Source organism: Piliocolobus tephrosceles, chromosome 7 (assembly GCF_002776525.5).
Source record: "Piliocolobus tephrosceles isolate RC106 chromosome 7, ASM277652v3, whole genome shotgun sequence".
Lineage (NCBI taxonomy): Eukaryota > Metazoa > Chordata > Mammalia > Primates > Cercopithecidae > Piliocolobus > Piliocolobus tephrosceles.
The window spans coordinates 139,119,916-139,146,721 of NC_045440.1; the positions used below are offsets into that span (position 1 = coordinate 139,119,916).

The 26,806-nt window shown below is 37.7% G+C and overlaps 1 protein-coding gene across 2 annotated transcripts in view; it reads left to right on the forward strand.

Annotated features, from left to right (window-relative positions):
* Positions 1-26,806, forward strand: part of KHDRBS3 (KH RNA binding domain containing, signal transduction associated 3) — a 191,972-nt gene that overhangs the window by 117,533 nt on the left and 47,633 nt on the right. For both annotated transcript variants that reach the window (XM_023223514.2, XM_023223524.2), the window contains exon 6: positions 8,865-9,060. In XM_023223514.2, coding sequence (XP_023079282.1) covers positions 8,865-9,060 — 196 coding nt within the window. The remainder of the gene's footprint in view (positions 1-8,864; positions 9,061-26,806) is intronic.

The following is a 26,806-nucleotide window of genomic DNA, read 5'->3' on the forward strand; positions in this document are numbered from 1 at the left end:
AGTTTCTTCCCTGTGTTCTGAGAGACTCTTAACTGTAGGCTGTTGCGCTTTTCCCTTTTGTCAGCCTTCTCATAGGCAGAGGAACCTTAGGCAAGGAAAACACTCTTAGAATGCTTGAACTTTACTCTCAGAAAAGCAGTCTCACGGAAATGAAGCAAGATTGTCAAATGTGTTAGGAATGTTATAGGAAAGACACAGTTGCCCCTCAGGTGCTTATTGCTTCAGGACACAGATCTCAAATGGATCTCTAGGAAGGTTTTCCTCACTGTGACCCCTGATAGAAGACTAAGGCCCTGTCACTGGATCTTGCAGGCCCCACTCTGTAGTCAAAATGAGTCCTACTCCATCTGAGTGAACCCCAGAAGTCAGCTGTATTTTCCCAGGTCACCAAGTTAGCAATGCTGGAGCTCGCTTAAGCAGTCAAGGCATCTGCCACTGAATTCATTATTTTACCTGCTGTACTTGACTGCTTCTCATAAAATTTGTAGACAAAAGCCAAACAATTTAGTATGTGTTTACAAACTCTTATCAGACGACATTACTATTGCTAAATGTGTAAAATGAGAACTGACATGAGTTGTACTTTCTGTCTCCTTCGCTCATCTTTCACTAAAGCCAAAAGGAAAGTATCAGGACAGAGTAGAAGCAGAAGTCTGTGTACTAATTACCACTTACTACATGCCTGTTTTAGACTAGGCACTTTATATACCCAGGGTGTAAACATCACAGCTATTCTGCCGGTGGATTTATTAATGCCAATTTACAGATAGGAAAACTGAGGCTTAAAGATCAAATGACAGAATTACATTTGAGTATTAATGTGTAGGAACCCAAAATGTATGCTTTTTCATTACATCTTAAAACTTTGTATTAATCTGTGAACTAAATAATTCGTTTCTGAGTAACTTTTTTATTTTACTTTATTTTAATATTTATTTATTTTTATGTTTTTTTTTTTTTTTTTTTTTTTTTTTTTGGTATTTGTTCATTCAACGCATTCTTACCGTGGCAGCTCACTGCAAAAGCCTTCCTGGATTTTTTTCCATATCTGAGTTTCAAAACCAGAAACCAGGTCACCCTGCGGAAAACCCCAAACAGAAAGAGTTACTGCATTGTAGTCTATCCATTAATCTGCTTTCAAAACTTTGTGCGGATGTTCTATTTTTTTGCTCTCCTCTTACACGCAGTTTGTGGTACCTTATTCCTATCAATTTGGCTCTACTTTTCTGTTTTTAAAAAAGAGTCATTGATTATCAAGTTCTCGCTAATAGATGCTTTTTCTCTTCTCATCCCCATGTTATCAATCCAGCTGTTCAGCCTTGCCCTGAATGTTATTTGTAGCACTCAGTGAAAAGTTTGTGATAAGACAGGATTCTTGTGTTAGCACGCCACCTCCACCATGCCTTTCTTCCACCAGTGTCATCTAAAGCATTGTTCATGCTATTGCTGCTTAGTACCACTCCTGTGGAATTTCAGCACTTAAAAAACTAATTTTCAAAATGTCTTTTATAGATAAATGTCCAGAACAATTAGATGTATATCAAATGACTTGTCTAAAATTCTATAGCAGATAAAAATATCTTAGTGTGATTTCATACACCAGTGGGACATAACCAACAATGTCAATGATTGTGGAAGAGAAGTATGGGTTTCTTGAATATATAAATGTATGTCTTCCAATTTGATAAAAGATATACATTTATATATTCAAGAAGCATATTGAATATTTTGTAATTCATATAGTACCTTGGATGGCAATCATGCATATTGGATAAGGAAACAGGGAGCCTTAATTAGTTTAAATATACACTAATTAATGAAAATGTCACAAAGGAGTTAGACATACTATAGCTACAAACTACTCTCTCCTCTAATCGTGTTGAAGATTTTTCTAGATACATATACTGGAGATACACAAAGATGAGTAAGACACTACAGAAGTTACATCATCATTACAGTTCAGAGTGATTGTAGTTTAAATAAACTTGATTTTTATTGAGTCGTTAAAAATTCAAAACACTTTATATGCATTGTCTCATATTTCTTTCCTAATGACGCAAAAGTGGGCTCTATATTTAGCCTAATTTCACAGTTGAGGAAACTGATGTGGAAAGTTCAGACTCTTGATTAGTTTGAGTGCTAACTGGCAGGTCGATGTTAAGCTAGTAAGTACATGAGGAATTGAATCCAAATCTGATTCCAGTGTTTTTGCTCATGGCAACTATTTTTACTGTACCAATTTTTATGGTCTAGGATTTTAAACAAAAAACCTAATTTACAATAGTCATTAAAGGGTTACCTGAGGGTGAGATGAAGAAAAAGTGTTGTTTTTTCTTTCCTTTTTACTGCATTAGACATGTTAAGATTAGGTTCAACTGCCGATATCAAATCCACCTGTAGTGGCTTAACCCAGTAGAAATACCACGTCCTTCTCCTGCCCCACTTAAAATCTGTGCAGCAATGCCACACTGCCCTTCCCCAGCTCCATAGAGCTTGTGACTGCTTTTCTTAGCCTTTCACTTTTTCCTTCAAGCCTGCTGCCCTTACAAACATGTCTGCAGGAAGAAAAGAGTGAAAGAGAAGAGAGAATGCCAACTATGTAGTTTTAAAGAGCTTCCCATAAATCTCAGTGCTGATTAATATCTTATTGGCCAGAACTGGATCACAGGCCACCATAGCTGCAAGGAAGCTGCAAAATTGAGATTTTTTTTTAATGTACTTAGTATTTTAGAAAAGTTTTAGCTTTACAGAAAGTTTGAAAAAGTAGTACAGAGAGTTTTCTTATATCCTTCTTGTGGTTTTTCTCTGTTATTAACATCTTACATTATTAGCGTGGCTCACTTATTTCAGTTTATGAACCAATATTGATACATTGTTAACTATATTATCGACAGTATTGGTACAGTATTAACTATAGTCCATTTCAGGTTTCCTTAATTTTTACCTACCGTCCTTTTTCTAGGTATACAACATTTTTCCGGAATACAACATCACGTTGAGTTCTCCTGTCTCCTTAGGCTCCTCTTGGCCATGACAGTTTCTTAGACTTGTTTGTTTTGATGATATTATCAGTTTTGAGGAGTACTAATCAAGTTTTTTCTAAGATGTTTCTTAATGGGGATTTTTCAGATTTTTTTTCATCATTAACCTGGGTTTATGAGTTTGGGGAACTAAAACCACAGAGGTAAAATGCCATGTTTGCCGCATCATATCAAGTATACATACTGTCCACGTGACTTACGCTCATGTTACCTTGATCACGTAGCCAAGGTCATGCTTGTCAAGTTTCTCCACTGTCAAATTCCTCATTTTTCTTTCTTTCCTTACTATATCCTTTAAAAGGAAGTCACTATGGGGAACCCCTAATTAAGAAGTGGGGAATTACAATTCACTTCCCCTAGGTGGAATATCTACAAAAATTATCTGGAAGATTTGTCTCTTCTCCCCTGTGTATCTATTGATTGATTGATTCAGTCATTTCTATCAGTGTGGACTCATGGATATTAATTTTATACATTGTGATACAATTCGGTACCACTGTCTTTTCTTGCTCAGATTGTCTCAGCTTTGGCCATTGGGAGTTCTTGCAGTTGGTTTTGACACACACCTGTAATTTGTGGGTTTTATTCTTTTCTCTTTTTTTTTTTTTTTTTTTTTAAGCACTTTCTTTCTGGCACTACACGTTGCTCCAGACTAGTTTTATATATTTCTACCTCCAGTCCTAAAATCAATCATTTCTCCAAGAAGCTCAGGTTCCATTTATTGGAGTATGGTATTAGAAAGCAAGATCAGGGTGCTGGTTCTGCTTGTTGTTTCTGGGATGTGCTGAGGTCTGTGCTTTCTCAGCTGACATAGAATGGACATATATGTGCATGTACTAACCTATGTATATACACATATTTATGTATATTTCTTTATTTAACCATCTGTAAATATAGTAAACTAAACATGAGTTCATACTGATGTCTCTGATTTTAATCCGTTCGCACATTGACCTTTATAGCCTCTTCCCTTTTCTTACCACTCCACTCCAACTTGAGAAACTGGCTCCCACCATTGTTTTATTTAGTTACTGTGTTCCAGGATACATGTACAGTGGTATCAGAATGGTTAACCTGTACTCACACTTCTTCCTGTAGAAAATAACTTCATCAACTAGAACAGTGCTTATTTACTTTTTTTTTTTTTTTGCCTTAAGTCTGACAGACTTATCTCATTTCGAAGCTTACTTTTCTTCAGCCCCTTCAATAAGGTTGTTTTCATATGCTTTAATCTAGTTAAAATGTTTGTTCATATTCAGCATTGCATCCTGAGAGTCTCCTACTTCCTCAGTAATATTGTGATTTTTAGTGTGCGAACGTGAAAATTCACTCTCTGTGCTGTGAAGTTCTTTGGGTTTTGACAAATGCTTTGTGTCACGTATTCACTGTCATTTTGGTTTCATACAGAATAGTTTTATCACCCTGAGCTCTAGTCATTCAACCTTCCCTCCACCTCTTAACCTGTGTTAACTACTGATTTTTTTTTTAACCATCTCTCTAGTTTTAGTATTTTCAGTGTGTCATATAGTTGAAAAGCATACATTGTATAGCCTTTCCAGAGTGACTTCTTTCACTTAGAAATGTGCATTTAATATTTATTCCTAGTTTTTGTGGATTTTTATCTCATTTCTTTCTACTGCTGAATCATTTTCTATTGTATGCATGTAACCCAGTTTGCTTATCTTTTCATCTATTGAAGGGCATCTTGGTTGCTATGAATAAAGCTGCTATAAACATTTATGTGCAAGTTTTTATGTAGGCATAAGTTTTCAGATCCGTTGGGTAAAAACCTAGGAATACAACTGCTAGATTGCACAATAAGGCTATGTTTAGCTTTGCGAGAAATTGCCAAACTGTCTTTCTAAGTGGCTGTATACTATGTTGCATTCCAGACAGGAATGAAAGTTTATGTTTTTCATATCCTCACCAACACTTGGTGTATTCAGTTATTTATTTTAGTCATTTTAATAGGTGCAAAGTGGTATCTCACTTTTGTTTTAGTTTGAATTCCCTAGTGACAAATGATGTTGAACATCTTTATTTGGTTATCTGTCGTCTGTAAATCTTCTTTGGTTAGCTGTCTGTTCAAGTATTTTGCCTGCTTTTTAAGTGGGCCATTTGCTTTCTCATTGTTGAGTTATAAAAGTTTTTTCTGTGTTTTGGATACAAATCCTTTATCAGCTAACATGTTTCCCACATATTTTCTTCCTTTCTATGGCTTGTCTCTTTATCTTTTAATAGTGTCCTACACAAAGCAGAAGTCTGTAATTTTAATAAAGTTGAACTTACCAATTTTTCTTTCAAGGACTTTTTTTGATATTGTATCTCAAAACTCTTCACAACACTAATATAATACAGATTTTCTTCTATGCTTTCTTCTGTAAGTTTTATATTTCATATTTGGTTTTAAGATACATTTTGAGTTGATTTTTGTGAAAGATGTGAGGTCTGTGTCTAGGTGTCTACTTTTTTTTTTTTTTCGTTTGTTGATATTCACTTGTTCCTATACCATTTTTTGAAAAAAACATTTTCCATTGAATTGTCTTTGCTCCTTTGTCAGTAATCAGTTGACTATATTTCTGAGGGTCAGTTTCTGGGCTTTGTATTTTGTTCCATTGATCTGTGTCTTTTCTTTCGCCAATACAATGCTGTATTGATTGTAGCTTTATAATAAGTCTTGAAATTATATATTATGAGTCTTCTAACATTGTTTTTCTTCTCAGTATTGTGTTGTCTGTTCTGGGTCTTTTGCGTTTCCATGTGTACTTTAGAAAATGTTTGTCAATATCTAAAAATATATCACTTGCTGAGATTTTGATTGGGATTGCATTGAATCTGTAGATTAGTTGGGAAGAACTGGCATCTTAACAATATTATGACCATGAACATGGATGTTACTCCTTTGAGTTCTTCTATCACAGTTTTGTAGTTTTCTACAAAGGAATGCTGTACATATTTTATTAAATTTGTACCAAAACATGCAATTTTTTTGTGGCTTCAGTAAATGTTTTTGTGTTCTTAATCTAAATTCCAACTGTTTATTGCTGGTATGTAGGAAAGCATTTGACTAGTAACCTTTTATTCCTTGTTTTACTAGCTTATTGAGTATAGGAGTAGGTGTGGGGTTTGGGGGGTTTTTTGGACTGTTTGGGGGGATTTTTTTACGTAGCCAATGATGTCACCTGTGAACAAAGGAAGTTTTACTTTTTTCTTCAAAATCTGTGTAAGTTTTATTTACTTTTCTTGTCCTATTGATGTAGGTGGGACTTATACTATAGTGTTGAATAGTGGTTGTGAGAGTAGACATCCTTGCCTTGTTCCCAATCTTAAGGGGAACGCATTCAGTTTCTCACAATTCAGTATGTTGTAGGTTTGCTGTACATGTTCCATTTTCTCTTGAGACAGCCTCGCTCTATCGCCCAGGCTGGAGTGCATCTAGGTGTCACCATCTAGGCTCACTGCAACCTCTGCCTCCCAGGTTCAAGTAATTCTCATGCCTCAGCCTTAGTCGCTGGGATTACAGGCATATACCACCATGCCTGGCTAATTTTTGTCTTTTTTCAGTAGAGATGGGGTTTCCCCATGTTGATCATGCTGGTCTGGAACTCCTGATCTCAAGTGATCCACCCACCTTGGCCTCACAAAGTGCTGGGATTACAGGTGTGAGCCACCACTCCTGCCCGATGTTCTTTTTCATCTTGAGGAAATTTTCTGAAAGTTGTTATAAATGAGTGTCGCCGTTGGCCGCATCCTTTTTCTGCTGTATTTATATGATCACATTATTTTTCTACTTTAGCCTTGTTGATGTGGTAGACTGCATTGATTTTCTAATATTAAATCAACCTTATATGTACCTGGAATAAATCTTACTTGGTTATGGTGTATAATTCTTTTAATAACATTATAGAATGGAGTTTACTAATATTTTTAAGAATTTTTGTACCTGTGTTCACGAGAGCTGCTGATTTCTAGTTCTTCACTTTAGACTGTCTTTATCCATATTGGTTATGGGGAGGTCTTGTTCTTGTTCCCCCTTAGACCATATGTCTCATCCTAAGCAGGTCACCAAGCAGTTGGGCTGGCCCCATCTCTGGCCAGTTGTAGCCTCTGAGGGTATTTTTGAGGGATACTTCCTTTGTCAGGTCCCAACCAATGCTCAAGAACAGGCTGGAGATAGTCACCTCTGGCCTCCCTGGCTGGCCCAGACTGGTCCCAGCCTCTGATGAGTAATGTAGAAATACTTTTCAGGAGGCACTTCCAATGACCAGCCCCACAGATTGAGTTAGGAAGTGTTCCCTCTGCTTTTATTTTTTGGACAAGATTATAGAGAGCTGGTATCATTTCATTCTTTAATATTTGATAGAATTGATTGAAACCATATGGAGTTGATGTTTTCTCTTTTGGAAGGTTATTAACTATTGATTAAATTTATTTAATAGACATAAGCCCATTCAGATTATTTAATTTTTTTTGTGTTGGTCATTATGAATCAGAATCACTCACATTCATGTACGTTAAAAAATGTGTAGGCTTGAAGTTGTTCATAGTATTTCTTCATTATTCTTTTTTTTTTTTTTTTTTTTTTTTTGAGACAGAGTCTGTCGCCCAGGCTGGAGTGCAGTGGTGTGATCCTGGTTCACTGCAACCTCAGCCTCTTGAGTTCAAATGATTCTCGTTCCTCAGCCTCCCAAGTAGCTGGGACTATAGGCACACGCCACTGTGCCCAGCTAATTTTTGTATTTTTAGTAGAGATGGGGTTTTGCCATGTTGACCAGGCTGGTCTTGAAATCTTGACCTCAGGTGATCTACCTGCCTTTGCCTCCCAAAGTGCTGAGATTACAGGCCTGAGCCATCACACCTGGCAGAAACCCTCTTCATTTCTGATACTGGTGTTTGGGCTTTTTTTTTTCTCTCTCTCTCTTTTTTAGCCTGTCTAGAGGTTTATCAATTTTATCAGTCTTTTCAGAGTCCAGCTTTGGGTTTTGATAATTTGCTATTTTTGGAAAATGAGTCTTTAACTGCGTGTTCGCTATCCCAGACACACTGAAGGAGGAGGAAGCTGGTCTGTAGGCAGCCAGCCCTGCCAGCTGCAGTCCTCCCTGGAAGGTGTTGTCCAGATGAGGTGTCTGTATTATCTGGGGTAGCCACACTTTTCTGTCCTTATATTTTCTCGGGTTTTTGCTTCTGTGGAGCCATTCTTGATAGATTCACCTCCTTCCTTGCTGACTTGAAGTCTCATGATTTACATTAGAAATACATGAATATGTTGAATTCTACCTCAGAAAATGCCTGTGTTTACTTAACTTAATGTTGTTTTATTACCATGTAGTTGATACATTATTCAGGAAAGTACATTTTATTCTTCTCTCTCTGATGGAATTGTAGCATATATTTTGGCCTCTGACTTTGCTCACAGCTGTTCTGGGACAGTTTTAAAATCTCTAAGCCTCAGTTTCCTTGTCCTAATATAAGCAAGAAAAGGCATACTTCATAGTGTGGGAGTGGAGTTTGGGTGTAATCCTGGCATGGCATCATATAGGAGTCTTGGGTGCATGTGGCTTCTCCAAATATCACAGTTTCCTACTCTGGATACTGACCAGAGATTGACTCCAGACTTCTTCTATATTGTTGCTAGGCGAACTGCCTAAATGACTTAATTTCCTTTTGTAGATACCTGTTTCATGTTTGCTTTAGTTCTTTGCTCCTTATTCCTTTTTACAAAAATATAGAACTTTGATTTTGTTTCTGAGGTGTAAATATATGTGAATAACAGAATGCTAGAGACTATGATAGATACTGCTAATTTGACCCTCTTGGTTACAGGGGAAGGGGAGGAGTTACAGCACGGCCAGTTGGAGTTGTAGTACCACGAGGGACGCCAGCTCCCAGAGGAGTCCTGTCCACCCGAGGGCCAGTGAGTCGGGGAAGAGGACTTCTCACTCCCAGAGCAAGAGGAGTCCCCCCAACTGGGTACAGACCTCCACCGCCACCCCCAACACAAGAGACTTATGGAGAATATGTAAGTGAAGGTGTCAGACAGCAGCCTTGTTGATGAGATTGACTTAATCCAGACTTAGCACTGGATATTGTACCCACATACCCTCCCTCACCTTGTTTTGGTTCTTGAGTGTTATACTTTGGTTCAGCAAATATTTATTGAGCGCTAAAGAAGTATTTAATACTAGAGGTATAAAAATGCCCTGATCTTTTTCTTCAAGTAGTTTAAGGTATGGAAGAGGAATTTGGGTGGTGGGGAAGTATAAGACTAAGGTTCAGGGGACATATTTTCAAGCCCTTGTAAGAGTTTAATGTAACATTCTTCCATATTTCACTCCTGAATCCTTCAGTCATTTAAAACATAATTGCCTGCGTGTACCAAGATGGTTTCACCCTCAACTGTTTCCTTCTAAGCTGCGCTACTGAGTATGGATTCTTAGTGGAAATTCTTTTCAGTGAAGAAAACAAAAGTTCTCTATTTTCAATTAGTGCAAATCAGTTTTTCATTTTTCATTCGGTGATTCTTTGATATAATTCATAGACTGACTTAACATAAGAGAGAATTATAACGGCAAAAGTTGAGGGGGAACAGAAGTCTTTGGTGTCCTCATTTACCATAAATGAAGAAAATAAGAAGCAATGGATAGGTGATTCATATTAATAATTGAAATTGTTAAAGTAAGAATGTATGAACTGTTGTCAATGAAAGGGAAGCAGTAACAATGATAAAATGCAAGAACTAGTAGGTTTTCATGTTTGACTTTAGGAGAGATCTCTTGCTAGGTGCTCTGTGCCTCTTTGCATAGTTTCTAGAAGGTTGCAGTAACCCCCTGGGCCTCAGACAACCTCTTCAACCTCATCTGTGTGGCCACTGGTGAGATCAAAGTCTTTGTCTTGGACGTGTTTAAGGTTTCGTAATTCCCTGAACATTCTGTGTCATCTTAGTCTTCCAGACCTTTGCTCATACTGCCTCCTCAGCCTAGAGTGGTCTTCTCATGTTTCATTTGACTCTCTCCTTGTGTCCTTCTAGACTTAGGTCAGCCATTGCTAGGGAAATTTAGAGGTGGTAATAGCCAACCTATTGAGCATTACTACAGTTCTTACACTTCTCTCTCCCACCTAGCTTGGGAACCTCTGGACGGGCAGGAATGAATAGCTTTTCTCTCTTTATACTTGGGGGAGAGTGCATACTGGGAACTCACTGAATTATATTTTAACAAATCCCATAAAAGTTTTACAAGTTTGTTAATCAGTCGAGGAAGGATGTGGTTTCTCTCTTTTCTTTGATTTCCTTACAGTTAGAAGTGTTCCTACTTCCTAATATTCTCACCAGATGACAATAATAATTATGCCTCAGCTCTTCCGTAATTGCTGAGTCTCCTGAAAGTAGCAGAGACTATAAAGGAGAGGAAATCTTAAACTCCTTGTAGGTAGGCCCAGTGTCTGTTCGTTTCCACTTTGGCTTACATTGATTTCTCTTAGGTTTAGATTTAATACAGATGTGGTTGGATGATGTAGAAGAAATTGCCAGGCAGGTTGTGGAAACCTGGATCCTATACCCCATTTTACCATAAATTTCAACATCAGTTAGGCAAGATATTTAACTTTTTGGGCTTCATAATCCACTTATTTCAGAAAGAACTATATTGCCTCCATTACATGTATTCATCTTTCTATTCAATAAAGATTGGATTTCTACCATGTGAGCCAGACACACATGTTGTCTGTCTCAACATGTATACTCTAATTATTAGAGTCTGGAAATAAGTTATATAGATTAATAAAACTAAAAAATTCTTGAAAGGTAAAAGTCCAAAGGAGGAAAAGCAAAAGCAAGAGACATTCAAGACATTTGGGTTTGCTGCTTGTACTTTTGATTTTTTAATTTTTATTTATTTTTTACTTTTTTTTGTAAATGATAGGAAAGGCATTAAAACAATCGAATTGAGAAGTATTCTGTAGGATTAATTTACTCCCTTTTCCATCTGCTACCAAGGATAATGGGATAGTGGCCCTGTAGAAGATGATCTGTGTCTTTCCAGACCGGACAAAGGTTTAAGAGCTCTAAAGGAAAAAGTCAACCTTCATTGTTTGATTCCCACACTCACTCATGCCTGGGACTCTTCCAGGCACTGACTGTTACTGCAGCTGTGATTTCAACACAGAGCTGGTGCTCTTTCTGTCACACGGTAGTATAGACTTCAAATAACCGATGGCCACTTCCACAAGTGTTCTAATTTGGCCGGAATGCAGCATTTGCAGTTTTATCAACTTCATACAATAACAAGTCTTGCATACATAAAACAGCTGTATGCTTTCCAGGTGTGCTTTGGGCGGTGTAGTGGGACACCAAAGAAAAAGAAATACCATCATGAGTGCACCTCCTTCCCCGAGTTGAATTACCGTCATGAAGGGTTCAGATTACGAATGGTATAGCCTTCCCACTTCATTTAGCATCTATTATTCCTGGCATTGCCTTTTAAGACCACTAGTCAAGAGGAAAGATTTTCCTCATTTAGCCTAGCATTTTGTAAGCTGCCTTGGCACAGTTATAGTGAAGCTTCAGTGGCTTTTTCAGTATAGTAAAAGCTTCACTGTATATAACAAACTTTGCTGGTACTTGGTATAAGGAGTAGATAGAGCCCTTCAACTCGCTTACAGTGGCTTGCCGTCAGTAGCACTGCCTCCCAGGTATACCCTTTTGACCTCATCTTCCTCCACTGACCCAGTTTTAAATGAGTTTTGTAGTTCCAACTTTTCTAATACAGCTTGCAGCCTCTAGCATAACTTCAGACATTGGCCATTGGTCTCAACTGTTTGAAATCCTAAAGATTACTCACCCATCCCGCTTAGTTTTACAACATGGTAGAGGGAGTGAGAAGTAAACTCTTCTTAAAATGTTTATTTTATGTTGGGCTCGGTGCGATGGCTCACGCTTGTAATCCTAGCACTTTCGGAGGCCAGGGTGGGCACATCACTTGAGGTCAGGAGTTCAGGACCAGTGTGGCCAACATTTTGTAGTGAAACCTCATCTCTACAAAAAAAAGAAAAGAAAAATGAGCCGGGTGTAGTGGTGCGCACCTGTAATCCCACCTACTTGGGAGGTTGAGGTGGGAGAATCGCTTGAACCCAGGAGGTGGAGGTTGCAGTGAGTTGTGATCACCCCACTGCACCCCAGCCTGGGTAACAGCTAGACTCCGTCTCAAAAAAAAATTTTTTGTTTCTTTGTTTCTAGGATTTTAGATAGGGTGGGTCTATTATAAGATACCCAACTTAGAAAACCAAGGAGCTGTAACACAAGTAAATGGTTATTCATTCTTGTATCAAATGAGAAAGTTGACCATCTTTGATATACTAAAATTATTACATGGAACTAGAACATCATAAATTAGATTCTAAATTCCATGAGGGTAGACACTCTCCACCTTCCTCCCCTACCTTCCAACCACCTCACTTCACCTTTTTATTCCCAATAACTAGTATATGATGTCTGGCACATAGTAGGTCTTTAGTATTTACTGAATGAATGAATGGTCACAAGACGGTTTTTAAAAATTGTCTCCTGTGGAGAACCCACCACGGATGCGTTCTGTGTGACTTTTCAGTTTTATTCACATAGCAATTTATATGTAACATAGTATTTAGCATATCGCTATGTAGCACAGTCGTTCAGAATATGTCTAGTTTTCAAAAGATTATTAACTTCTAAGGAAAAATTCTGTATCTCTACGTTAATCTCTGGCTCAGTTTTTGGCACATTGTAAGCACTTAGTAAATGTTTGTTGGACTGAACAACCCTATACAGAGACTTGATACATTGTTCAGATGAAGATTACCATTGATTTTTTTCCAAGTTACTAGTAAAAGCATGTGATGGGAAGAAATATGATAGTATTTGAAAAAATAAGTTTCCTAAGTTACTGTTGTCTTCTAGCACTGGACAGGTAGTCACAGGTTACAAATGAGTAAGATTAATTTTGTGAGCTGCTAAAGGAAACAGAAAAACCTACTGTAAGTCTCATCTCAGTATAAAAAGGGGCTTTCAAGAAGGATGTAATATTTGATGAGAAACTGCTCTCCACAAAGCACTTTGATATTCCTCACATTTTCCTTAGAACCACCTACTGTGATCTCGATTGTACAAATGAGACTTTAAGGTCAGGGAAGTTAAGTGCCTTGCCCAAAGTCACAAGACTGGTAAAGAAGGAGCAGATTCAGGATTCAAAGTTCAACGCCTATGTTCTGTCTTGAAAAACCAGTACTTTAAAAAACAAAACCAAAAAATCAGTGTTCCCACTAGCCAAGATTATAAATAAAATCTCTTCATCCTTGGAGAAAGTGTAACGGATGCTATGTGTTCCTTCATCAATGCCAGCAAATGCCATGAAAGGGATTATAGGACACTGAACGAAATAACTTCTGTGTTCCTTGTGATTCAGTAACTCCCTGGTTTTAAGCTATCCAAAGTAGGTAAATGGAAATGAACTGTTAGGAAGAAAGAGATGATGTTCGGATTAAAAAAAAATGAACACGTGCACAAAGCACTGCTAATACATTTATTGGCAAAAATAAGAATAACACTTTCATTTAAGAATTTCACAACATCTGTATCTCTGAAAAGGGCTTGTCATTTCTTTGGAACTCAGAAACGTAATTTTGAAAAATCTCCTTGGAATGTATCCAGTGATAAAGGTTTGATTTCTATACAATGTGTTTGGCTATATCAAACCAACTCAGTTTACTTTTCATCAACTTTCATTTAAAATTTACTGTCCGAGGCCATTATTTCCAGAATAAAAGATGAAAAAAGATCACATCAGTGGTTTACTTAAACAAAATGAAGAATATTCTATTTTTTAAAATCCTGCCACAATAGCTGCATTTTTCAGAAAGTATGCATTTCAGTCTTTAAGATACTCAGTGATTTTCAGATTATGTGTACTGCAAGTATTCTGATACAGTTGTAGGCCCAAGAAAAACTTAGCTATATCTGTTCTAATTATTTTTAGTTATATTATGCCTATTTTAGAAAGTGTACTGCTTTATTAGCCAAAGTGAGAAAACTTGATAATTTACAGGTATTTCCTTGTAAAATGTGCCAATTGAAATTCATCTGATATTTCTCAAGGTGAGTTGGTGAAGATATTTGATCATTTATATTGTCATCTGAGCCAACTGTTCTTCATTGGAGTCACTGTAACAAAATATTCCCTGAATGTGCTTCATTGAGATGAACACCTGTTAGCAAATAAATCTATTTGACTCTGATTATTGTTACACGAATACGTATGACACAGTAGCCATTTGAATAGGATAGACTAGCCATTGGTAACACCAAATCCATCTCTCAGTAATTCTCCTTTTCAGAATAACGCTCAAACAAGATAATTTAACATGGTTAACTTTTTCCCAAAATGAAGAAAATAGATAATGGATGGTTTTTCAGTCATTTAAGTATAAATTTGGGACCTTCTGCTCTACTTTTAACTTAGTAAAATTAGATATAATTACAGTAACTCCTCATCTCTTTTTGGAGAACAAGAAGTACCTTTTTTCCAAAATAACATTGATTTATTATTTATGTCCAAATAATGAAATAACTGACAAATTAAGATAACCCAGTACACATTCAGTGAGAGCGCTTTGATAATTTAAAATGCTGGTGTCATTACACAGAAAAGCATGCCTGGTGTGTCCTGGCAGAGCCCAATTTACATATGAATTTCTAAAGTGAAACCATTTTTTGTAAATTGTTTTAGGGTCAACATGCAAAGAAAACACACAATCTGAATAAATCAGCATCCCCCTAACACTCAGTATGGTAGTTTTATTTATTATCTATGTAAGACCTTTTTCATTTCCATTACTTTACCTAAACACTTGCATGTTATTAGCTACTGAAAGGAAAACTATTTCCTCTTTACTGCTGCTCTCAATACTTCACTTTTGCACTGTATGTATGGGTTGTGTTCAGTTCTCTGCAGACATCGACTGTGTGTCCTACAGTTTAATTCTGAAACCAATTACCAGGAGTTAGCACAGACCCTTGAGTTAAAGGCTTAGTCCCACTTGAGATGCCAGTTGCAACTGGTGGGCCCCCAGGTTACTCACAACTTGTGTCTGACTTAGATGGAAGTTGGAGATTCCCACAACCCCTTTCTCATGTCTGATAATTTGTTGGAACGGCTCAGAACTCAGGAAAGTAGAGTACTTACTGTTGCTAATTTGTTATGAAAGAATACAGGTCAGGAATAGTCTTATGGAAGAGACGCATAGGGCAAGGTGTTGGGGAGGGCATTCCATGCCCTCTCCAGGCAGCCACCCTCCGGAAGCCACTTCTGTGTCTTCACCCAGCCTGGAGGCACTCCAAACCCCTTCAGTTGGAGTTTTTAATGGAGGCATCACTACATAAATGTAATTGATTAAATCATTGGCCATTAGCGATTGACTCAATCTCCAGCCCCCTCCCCTCCCTGGACATGAGAGATGGGGCAGCAAGTTTCAACCCTTTAATCACACAGATGGTTCCCTTGACAGCCAGCCACCTCTCCTCTATCCTTAGGACTTTCTGGAAGTCATCTTATTGATGTAAACTCTTCTGTGATTGAAAGGGACTTCCTATGAGTAACAAAAGGCCCTGCTTTCGCCTTTATTGCTCTTATCACTTAGAGACTTCCAGGGGTTTTAGTAACTGTGAGCCAGGAGCTGTGGAAGACAGCAAGCTATACATGTCTTGCTATATCATAGTATCAAAACTACCAAATCTAAATTTCTAACTCTGGTAGCATCTGTTCACGGTCCCTTCTCCCTGAATGCCCTGTAAGCACTTTGAAAGCTGTGATATAGACCAACACAAAGGGCCTCGTTCTTCCCCAGAGTTTCTTGTTAAGATGAATGGCACTACCATATAACCAGACTCCCAAGGTCTAATTCTTTCATCTTCCTTCTCTGTATTCAAATAGCTCCCAAGTCTTTTCACTTGTTCCTCATGAATAGCTGTTTCATTTCAAGCTCCTCTGCATTGCGTTGGTTTTGTTACGATGCTCTTTTTGTTCACTATTTTATTCCTAGCACCTAACATATAGTAGTCACTTAATAAATACTGGTAGTTTGGATGGATGGATGCACAACAGACAGAGGTTGTCATAGCCTCCTCGGTTGCACCCTTGTAGTCTTGCTCCAGCTCATTCCTTTCCTTAAATAATATATTCTTCGTACTACTTCCAGTGTACTTTCTAATATCTAACATTGGGTATGCTACTGCCCTCCATCTCCCCCCACAAGGAAGAGAACTAGTTGAAAATTTTAGAAGGATCTTAATCTCTTCAGGATAAACTTGAGACTCCTCTGCATTGTGTCCTCCTGTTGACTGACTGTCATTTGGCATTCAGTCTATCCCAATTGCAGTCCCTTAAACATAGCAGGAACTGTAAACTGTCTGTTTTCCTGAGCTCTTGGCTCTCTTTGAATGCGCTTTCTTGTTTTGTCCATGCCAACTCTGTTTACTATTTGTAGTCCTTGATCGTGGAGCCTTCTGGACCTAATCAAGCATAGTTAGCAGCATCTTTCATGTCCCTTTAACAAATTGTACCCACCTCTATGTTTACTTACTTGTCCTTGTCCTCAGTAGACTGCGGGATCCTTTAGGGAAGGAACTATGTCTTTGTTTTATCTTAGTATACCCAGTCTGTCACAGGACCTGACATTTTGGAGATACTAAGTAAATGTGTGGAGGATGGATAACATGGCCTTTGTCAATGCTAACTAATTCTGTGTCATGCCATGTGTTATGTATACTTTTCAGCACACTTAGTGCAATAACATTGAATATCTTAAACAAGTTTTAGCAGACATAACATGGTCCACTTTGTGAACTGATAAGTATGAAAGACAATGCAATTTAATATAAAGATTATTATTCTGAGAGGCAAAATACAGTCATGTATCCCTTAACAACGGAGTTATATTCTGAGAAATGCATCATTAGGCAGTTTCATCATTGTATGAACACCATAGAGTGTTCTTAGACAAACTTAGATGGTAGAGCCCACTACCCGCCTAGGCTATATGCTTTTAGGGAACAAACCTGTACAGCGTGTTACTGTACTGAATGCTGTAGACAGTTGTGACACAATGGGGCATTTGTGTCTGTAAACCTGTCTAAACATGGAAAAGGTACAGTGAAGATGTGGTATTATAATCTGTGGCTCCCCTGTCCTGTATGTGGTCCGTAGTGACCAAAGCGTCGTCATGTGGTATGTGGCTGTGCTTGGTTTCTGACCTCCCTGTCTTCAGAGTGGCCATCTGTTGTGTTTTCATGCACACTATTTAAGCTTTCTGGGCCTGAATTTTCTTTTAATCTGCCAAACAGTGGTGACGATACATAGATAGCAGATTAGTCTAAATGACATTCTTAACCTCTTTCCAACTTAAGAAGTTTGCAGTGGATTGAGGATTTTTGTCAAAACTTTGTTTCCACTCTCACCCTAAAGATAGTTTTTGAAGTAAAAATTGTGTTTTCATCAAATAGAAACCTTTAATTAAAAAGTAAGTTACGGAATAAACAAATACATGTTTTAATGATGGTAGAAACAAACTAAAAATGAGTAGCTGTGAGCCTTTTGAATTCTAAAACATCTTGAGAAGTGTTTTACAAAATGAGATTTAAAAAATACAGACTTGCCATCCCTTAAGATGTATAAACTAAAATTGCCTTAGGAATTCTAATCGTACTATTTTCTAACTCATTTAATTATGATTGCATCAGCTCTCTATTCATAAGAAGTACTTATTATTCACTAATATCTCTTGATATCTCAGTGTTGTGTAATCAATTCTAAGCATTTGAGGCTGAGCTGATGGGTTAATCACCTTTAAAGGTAAGTATGCTAGAGCATTTTAAATGTAGTCATACAAGCTTGTAAGAATACAAAAACTGTTTTCTTCAGCAGATATTTTTTGTTCTTTGATTATCTAACTATAAGATGTTTGTTGAACAGAGCGTGGAATCGTCCTTAAATCATCTCCTGAGTCATGGTAGTGCCTGCTTAAGAGAGGCACTAGGTACCTTTTCAAAGTCACACAGCCTATTAGGGCAGAGCTAGAATTCAAAGCCCAGCGTTCTGGCTCTAGAGGCCATGCGCCAGCACCCTGTCAATGTATTCTAACGGAGAAGCTAACAAATACCTGGGAAAAATTACTTAATCTCTTTGGACATAAAAGTTATTATACAGAATTTTGAGCAAGCGATACATGATTAAGGAATCAATCATGTATTTACCAATCCTTCTGCAACTACTGCAGGATATGTTATTTCCTCATAGGACAGCTGCCATTGGTTAACTTAATCCAGGTTTAAAGAGTCAAAGAGATAGTTTTGAATAGGAGCAGAAATCTAAACCTCCTGTTGTACAAGCAGACCTGCCTTGTCTGTGTGTTCCCCAGCGTCATGACTCACTAAGGCTGTGTAAGATGAAAGTTGTCTTGAAGAAACCACTGTTGCTACCATAAATGGTGCCCTCATCTGTACATGGGAATAGAGGGACCACTGTTTTCTCTTTGTGATAAGAATAAACTCTTCTGAAATTTTGATGACTAGGAACATCAGTGAAGGTCTTTAGGGGAAACGAAATGTATTTTTTAGTAGACATGTTGTTATTTAATGTGGATTTTATTTAAGGACTCGAGGAAGTCATCCTTCTCACTTTTTTTAGAAAGCTAGAGCTCACCTGAAGCTTTAATTGTTTGACTAGTTTGGGGATTTTTGTAGAGACGAGAGTTGTACTGACGGCAAATTTCCCCAATGCAGTGACTACTCACATAATATTTGACAGTTAACTAATCTCAAAACTGCTTCAATTATCTTGTTTTCCACAGTGAGAAATTTAATTAAAACAGAGTACAGATTGTGAAAAGGTTATTTATGAAAATGCATTTTAAATGGAATTGAAAAGCCTGGGGACACCTTTTTATTTTAGATAAAAAGATGAAGGTTCTATAATTTTTCATATTCATTTTACCAGAAGCCAGGGTAAGAGCAGTATGCAATTTACTTGAAATGTCTATCAGAAGCCTCACAAATCAATCTTTTGCCTAAATTGCTTGAAAGGTTGACTTATTTTAGAAATGTAAAACTTTAGGAAATAAATTCAGATTTCAAAGTTATGAGTGTGGAAGTTTTTTTTGTTTTTGGTTTTTTTTCTTCCTACTTTAAAACAACAACCAAACACCTTATCAAGGTAGCGGAAAGCTCTAAAATGCAAATGTCATTAAGGCATGGAAAGCAAATTTTGCTGTCATAATTAGGCTTGCCCGTCCAAGTTTGTTGAGCTATGATGGTTTTATTTGAGCTAATGTGACAGATGTAACATATTCCTCAGGTGAATTAGGGCAGAGGCAGGGAAAGGAACTTGTGAACCACTAGATTATTCCTTTGTTTTAATGGATTTTCTGCAAGAACTTGCCATGTTAGTTTTACACCAGCATTCATAGAACACGGTCTCTACCTTTAAGTAGATTAGAGTCTAAGAAGGAACATAGTGTTGGGGAGGAAAAATAATTTTCTCTCTACCTTCTGAGTTCTTAGCTGGAACGTATCCAAAAGAAAAATAAGTTTTTTGACATGCATATTTTATATATATGTGAGAGATACCCAGGGAATTAGTAAATCTCAAAGAGGTGGCTTAGAACTCTGGTTTATATAGCATCTTCCATAAGGAACAGTAAATTTTTGCAGAAATGACTAGATAGACAAAGACAAAGGACTGTAAGTCTCTAGGGAGAGCAAATTCTGGAAAGGTAAATAAATGGAAGTTTGTTATGTAGATTCCTCTGTTGGCATCTCAGGCTAGTAAGGGTCCAAAGTTATCTTTGTGAGCCTCAGTGTCTTACTCCTGTAATCCCAGCACTTTGGGAGGCCGGAGTTGGAAGATTGCTTGAGGCCAGGAGTTCAAGACCAGGCTGGGCAGCATATTGAGACCCTGTCTCTGCAAAATTAAAATAAATTTAACAAAATAAACTTGTTTTTGGTGATCAACCTTGGTCCCTCCTGGTAGAAAGGGGAGGAGGGAAACCTTTACCTTTATAAATTTATGTCTTGCTTTGATGCAGATATAAGAGGGCAGAGAGCTTTTTTAATCTGCTGATTCTCAATTAGCTTCAGCTCAAAATAATCTTTATGCTAAAGTGGCATATTTTGGGTTGGAATGCCTGATCTCCTGTAGTAGTTATCACCCTCACTTTGAATTCTTTCATAATTACTTGTGTATTTTAGGTGGTCAGTCTATTATTTGGATCCACAAGTATACATCTTATTTAAGGTACTTAGAGTAATGTAAGTACCCTTTTATTTTTCTTACTACTTTCCATTATAGTCTAAGTTATTAATGGTAGGTAGGAGCCATGCCTTTTGATCTACAGGACCCAGTATATAGTAAATACTCAATGTTAGATTTCTTTCTTTTTCGGTTGAGACAGGTCTTGTTCTGTCACCCAGGCTGGAGTGCAGTGGCGCAGTTACAACTCACTGCAGTCTCAGTGTCCGGGACTCAAGCGACCCTCGGCCTCAGCATTCTGAGTAGCTGGCACCCCATGTGTGCCACTGTGCCCAGTTAATTTTCTTATTTTTTATAGAGACAAGGTCTCACTTTGTTACCCAGAATGGTCTCAGACTCCTGGCCTCAAGCAACCCTCCTGCCTCGGCTTCCACAAGTGCTGGGATTACAGGTGTGAGCCACTGTGCCCAGCCTGGATTTCCTGATGCAGAGACAAAACAGTTAACCTTGAGAATTAGAACACCTATAATTGACTTATGTACAAAGAATAGGGAGGAACAAACAGGAAAGAGAACTGCTTGATGGAATGTGGTAAGAATTTAGAGGAGATAACATTTAAACCAAACGGAAAGGGGATGAGTAGCACTCAGGTAGGAGGAACCAAGAGGACTCCCTGCGCAGACTCTATGTGATATTTAAAGGCGTAGACACAGGGAGAATCTTAGTGTGCTGCAGTCAGCCAGAAGAATTTTGGTGATGTCCATTATTGATGAGGTTTATTATCATCTTTACCTTTATACATTTTTATTCTATTCATTTTGTTTATAGGTGGAATAGAGTGTGAGGTACATAACAGGATGTGGAATCAAGACTGCAGTGGTTAAAAGTAAATGAAATAAAAAAGCAGATATAAAATAGAACCACGTTGTCTGGCTGGGTGACAGAAGTGGAAGGCCAGCTGGCCATCGCGATATGTTCTTATAGCGTGGCATTATCCTGGAGAGTTCACTACAGTACAGGGTCTGACCCTCAATTTTATAGGGCCAGGCAGTATATCATAGGGGTTAAAAGCAAAGTTGGGAGCCAGACTGCCTTTACAGTCCTTGCCCTATCTTTAATTGCTGTGTGACCTTACTCAAATTGCTTAACTATTCTGTGCCTCAGTTGCTAATTCAAAGATGGAAATACTCGGACTTATCACATGAGATTGTTAGGTTATAAAGATGAGGTAAGTTATCTTGTGGAAAGTACTTGATACCTGACACATAAAAGGTGATATACAAGTATTTTATTGTTATTGGTGCAGAAATCTAATTCTTCAGTTTACCAGTGTAGCTCAGTCTTTCAGGGCATACTCTTGCTGTATGTTGGACAGTAATATATAAAAATTATAATATCCAATACTATTCACATGTGCTAGAATGACTAAAATTAAAAAGGTACTTTCAGTTGTGCACTGGGATGTGGCATAGTAGGAACTCCGATGCACTGCTGTGGGAGTGTACAGTGCTGCAGCCACTTTGGGAAACTGTCTGGTACATTTGGCTGTCTGTTATGATCACAGCCCTCCCCAGGACCTAGCAGTCCTGCTTCTGGGTAGTTCCTCACCAGAGATGCATATGTAGGTGCACTGGAAGAGTGTGTAAGAATCCTGTAGGCAAAACCTAGAAAGAAGCAAAATGTCTATCAATAGTAAAATGGATGAACAGATTATAGTGTAATAATTTAGTATTTTAAAGCAGTAAGAATAAACCAATTGTTGCTACCCACAACATCGATGAATCTCACATAATACTTAATGAAGGAAAAATGGCACAAAATAGTAGATATTCTGATTTCATTTATATAAAGTTCAAAGCAGGCAAAACTCATTGATGGTGCTGAGAGTCAGGATGGTGGTTACTTTCGTGGGAAGATGGTGATTCGGAGGGAACAAGGGCAGCTTCTGGCAACTGTTGATGTTCCATTTCTGGATCTGAGCATTGGTTACTTTTTTACTCCTGCTGTGTAGCTTGGTTGTACTCAGTTGGTGAGAATTCACAAAGCTGTGTACTTAGAATTTGTACCTTTTTATGACTTATTTTATGCTTGAATAAAAAGTTTAAAAATATGACCAATTTGTGAGTTAAGAGAATTGATAAGACTAAATAGACCGGATGCTCTCATTTAGAACAGAATCACACATCTTCCTTCAAGCAGATCTGTTATTAGACCACGTGATAATTTGACAGTTTCTCAGTAAGTCTAAAAGCAGAGCAGAGAATAATCTTAATGCAAATATTATAAAACTCTGATAGCCTGTTCTTAACATTTTCCCTATATAGAAGCCTCTGCACTTTGAATTACATGTGCCTTTTGGTGGGCCAGGAACCATTTCCCCTTTACAGTGGGACTAAAGACACTTGGCCTCTCTCATCTGGCCCATCATTCAAAGAGGGGCTGTTTGTTGTTCTTCTCAAGGAAGAGCCCTTGGAAGAGTGAACGTATCAGTATAAATCCATGACTAATGAAACACTCACCCCGTGCCAGGCACTGGGAACACAGTGGTAGACAGGCAGATGAAGCCCTTGTTCTCGTGGAGACTCCGTTCTGCTGGGAGACATATTGGGTTAATACATTAATACTTAATGTATTACATTAAGTAATACATATTGGGTATTGATGGAAGTCAGCTTCCAGACTCTTGCTGAGCATGACTACAAAAGGTGAAAGAAACAATCAACAAATAAACAAAAAAATCTTAGAAGGCGTGGAAGCTAAAATGGTTAAAAAATAATAACTGGGCCAACAGCTTGTAGGAAAATGAAAATGAAAGGCAATTTTCCTCTGAATCACATAGTATGAAAAATGACTCGTGTGACTATTTCCTCAACTGTCTTAAGAATGGCACATAACTAGTATCATTCTAGATACAGAGGAAAGACATTAATTCATTTTATACACAGTGGATGTCTTAGGACATCAGGTTTCATTCTCTGGTGGAACCCTGGTGAGAAAGACTGCTATGAGCTTCTGCCAGTTTCTAAAGAAGGTAGGTGAGAATGTGAACTGAGTCTTAAAAGAAACCTAGAGCCCAGAGAAGTTTTAAAAAATGGGCCTTAAGGGTCCACCCCATTTAGGTGAAGGGACTGATAAATCCCCTTTGCTGTGGAATGGATCCCAGAGAAGCTGGACTTCCAGAGAACACACTGATACTCAGCTTCCGATCATAGCAGTCCTTTGTGGGACTAAGGTTAACCTAGACTTGCCAATTCTATCCTGGAGGAATATAGCAACATAGTCCTGAAATTATTTTTTTCATGTGTAATTGCTGATATTCAATAAAAAATTATAGGCATACAAGAAGGTACTATAATAAAAAACTAAGGAAAAGTACAGAAGTAGACACAGTGGACTCAGATAGCAAATATTAACTGTACTCAACTATAAAAAAGGAATTAAAAAATAAATTTGATGATTTAAACTGAACTGGAATGTATAGAAAAATAGACATTTTGTAACTGAAAAGAACCACATGGATAGGTTCAGTAGCAGATTAGACAGAGCTGGAGAAAGAACTGGTGTGCTGGAAGTTAGATCAGCGAAGCAGGAAGAGACTGGACCACGTGGAAAGGACCCTGAGCACAAAGGCTCTCATGGCCACCTTGCTCATTTAAAGCCCAGAGGTTCCACGTGGTCTCGTCCCTGCACCTCTCTCCCAACTCACTCCACTTTTACTTCTTGTCTTACTCTATTCCTGCTGCTATAGCAAAATGATAATATTAATAAACTATAATAATGAGATGTAATTAGATACCTTAGATGGTTAATTTATAGAAGAAATGTATTGTCACATTTTTGGAGGCTGTGTAGTCCAAGATCAAGACACCTACAGATTAAATGGTGGAGGCTTGCTCTCTGATTCATAGATGGTGCCTCTTGCAGTGTCCTCACAGGGCAGAAGGACGAAATGGATGGCAGGGACTGGAGAGTCAGGCAGCTCTCTGAAGCCTGTCACGAAGGCATTGAACCAGTTCATGAGAGTAGAGCGTGCATGTCTTAAGCACTTTCCAAGAGGCCCAACTTCTTAATTCCACCACAATGGACATTAAGTTTCAACATATATGTTGGAAGTACACAAACATGCAAACCACAGCACTCCTCTGCCTCATGGCCTTTATGCTTGCTGTTCATTCTATCTGAAATACTCTCCCGCTAGTCCCCTAAAATCTGTGTGACCAGCTCCCTCACGGTTTCACGTTTGTGTTCAAAGTCTGTTGTCTGAAAGGACTTCTCTGGCCATAGTGTCTAAAATCTCAAACCTCCCCAACACTCTCATTGTCTTATATACCATATATTTTGATGGGTTTTGTTTCTCTGCTTCCCCATGAGGACAAAGATTTTCATTTTGTTTTGTTGGTGATGGATGCTATGTCCCCAGTGCTCAGCACAGTGCCTGACACATAGTCGGCATTCAGCAACATCTGCTTCCCAGGATAGATGGAAAGATGCCCAGAAAAATCTGTAGCATGATGCAAGGTTAATATGGACCCAGTGAAATTGAGTTATTCCCCCTTTTTCCTATCTTTGTGGAATTTCTGGTTTAATTTCATTTTCTTTAATTTTTTTATTTACAGTTAGTTTTCCCTTCACTTGTTTGTAGGATTTCTGACAACTTCATTGTTACTTTGTTTTTCTGTCAGTGTATTTTTCAGCACCTTGACAAATTAAGCAAATGAAATTCTATCTCAGTTGGATATGAACTAAGAGAAGAGATCCTATGAATGATTGACACAGACATATTTTAAAAGGCTGTATTCAGATGTGGATAGAATGGCAGCTAATCTTGGTCAGTCATTACCTAAAATCCAAAGTAGTTAATACAAGTATTTGCAGGATGGAAATGTAGACATTACATTTTAGAGAAAGTTTTAAGAATTCATCTTATTGTATAAAAGTCAAATACCTGGATAGCTTTGATTTTTCTCTTGTCTGAAAGCTTGAGAGCGTTAAAAGGAATAGGTCTTTAGCTAAAACAAAACTACGTTTATTAGGTATGAACTGTGCCAAACAATTTTCGTAAGTATTTTTTGGCTAATCTTCCCACAACCATTGGTTACAACCAGGAGGTATATTATGATTACCATTTTGCAAATTTTTAAATTGGGATTCAGAGAGATTAGTGACTTCCCCAAAGCCACACAGCTAGTAAGTAGCAGATCTGGAATTTGAACATAGTCATCAGACTCCAAAGACTGATGCAAAGAAGTTGTATTAGTCTAGAAGTCACATAATATTTTCCTCACAGCCCTAAACAACTGGGCATGTGATTTAATTATTAAATGATGACTTATTTAAATGATAGAAGAAAGATTCTTACTTAGAATCGTTAATATGGTAATTTTTATCTTTAGTTGACTTTGTGATGTGCTCATAGTCTAATTAATGAGTCTCAGAGGTGACACTACATCAACCTGGATACTGTTACGCAGAACCCCAGTGAAAACTGAATTTCTGAAAAGACTGTTTTCAGTTAATGTTTGTTTTTTAAACTCAAATTATAAGACTAAGCTTTTAGCACTGTTTTATATGAAAACTTTTTCCATGTTGAAGTGACCAGTTGTCCCAATTAAAGTGAGATGTCAGATAGCGTAATTACATTATTTTAAAACGACTCAAAACTGAAACAGTATTTTAAAAATCACTTTTGTAAATTCATCTGTTCATTTAAAATGATTTTTCCCAGGTTTACATGTGATTTTACTTGTAATAGAAATAAAATTCAATAGTTCATACTGTTTCCTTTACCCTGGAAAATCTCTTCTTTTCAAAGCAAGATTTCTCTGGTGTTTGGCCATGTGTCGGTTTGCGTTTTGTAGGTCAGGAGTGACAAATGAAGAATCTCCACCTGTGTAAGAACACATCTTCCCTTCCTGTAGCCTGGCATCCACCAAGCAGACAGCTCACCACTGCCAGCTCAGTGCTGTTTCTAAGCTAAAAAGTCAGACTTGATGAATAAGCAAGTCTTTTTAATGAGGCAGACATTATTTATGTTTACAATACTAAGTTCTCATCCATGTTTGTTCAGTTTTTAATAATGTTCTGATTTCAAAAGTAGAATACAGAGTTCCATAGGCAATTTTCTGCTGAGGACAGGGAACCTAAGACTGATACTTAATGTTTGGCAGAAAATGATACAGGTGAGTTCTTGTCATCAAATTTTACAGTATTGTAATACTGCATTTTATTATACAGTATCTCCTCAAGTTGCATTTTTCTTAAAGAAGCACTTAACTACATTTCCTGCCACTTGTCATTAATTAGTTCTTTTTGTCATTTGTTCAACAAACATGACCACATGCCTCCTATGTGCTAGACACTGGGAATACAAGAGAAAAGGCCTGCTTTTTACCGTTAAGGACCTTACAGACTTACTAGTCTGTAACTGTGTGCAAAGAAATAATTACAGGGGCTGTGAATATACAAGTTATTAGTTATCATGGATGCAGGAAGGAG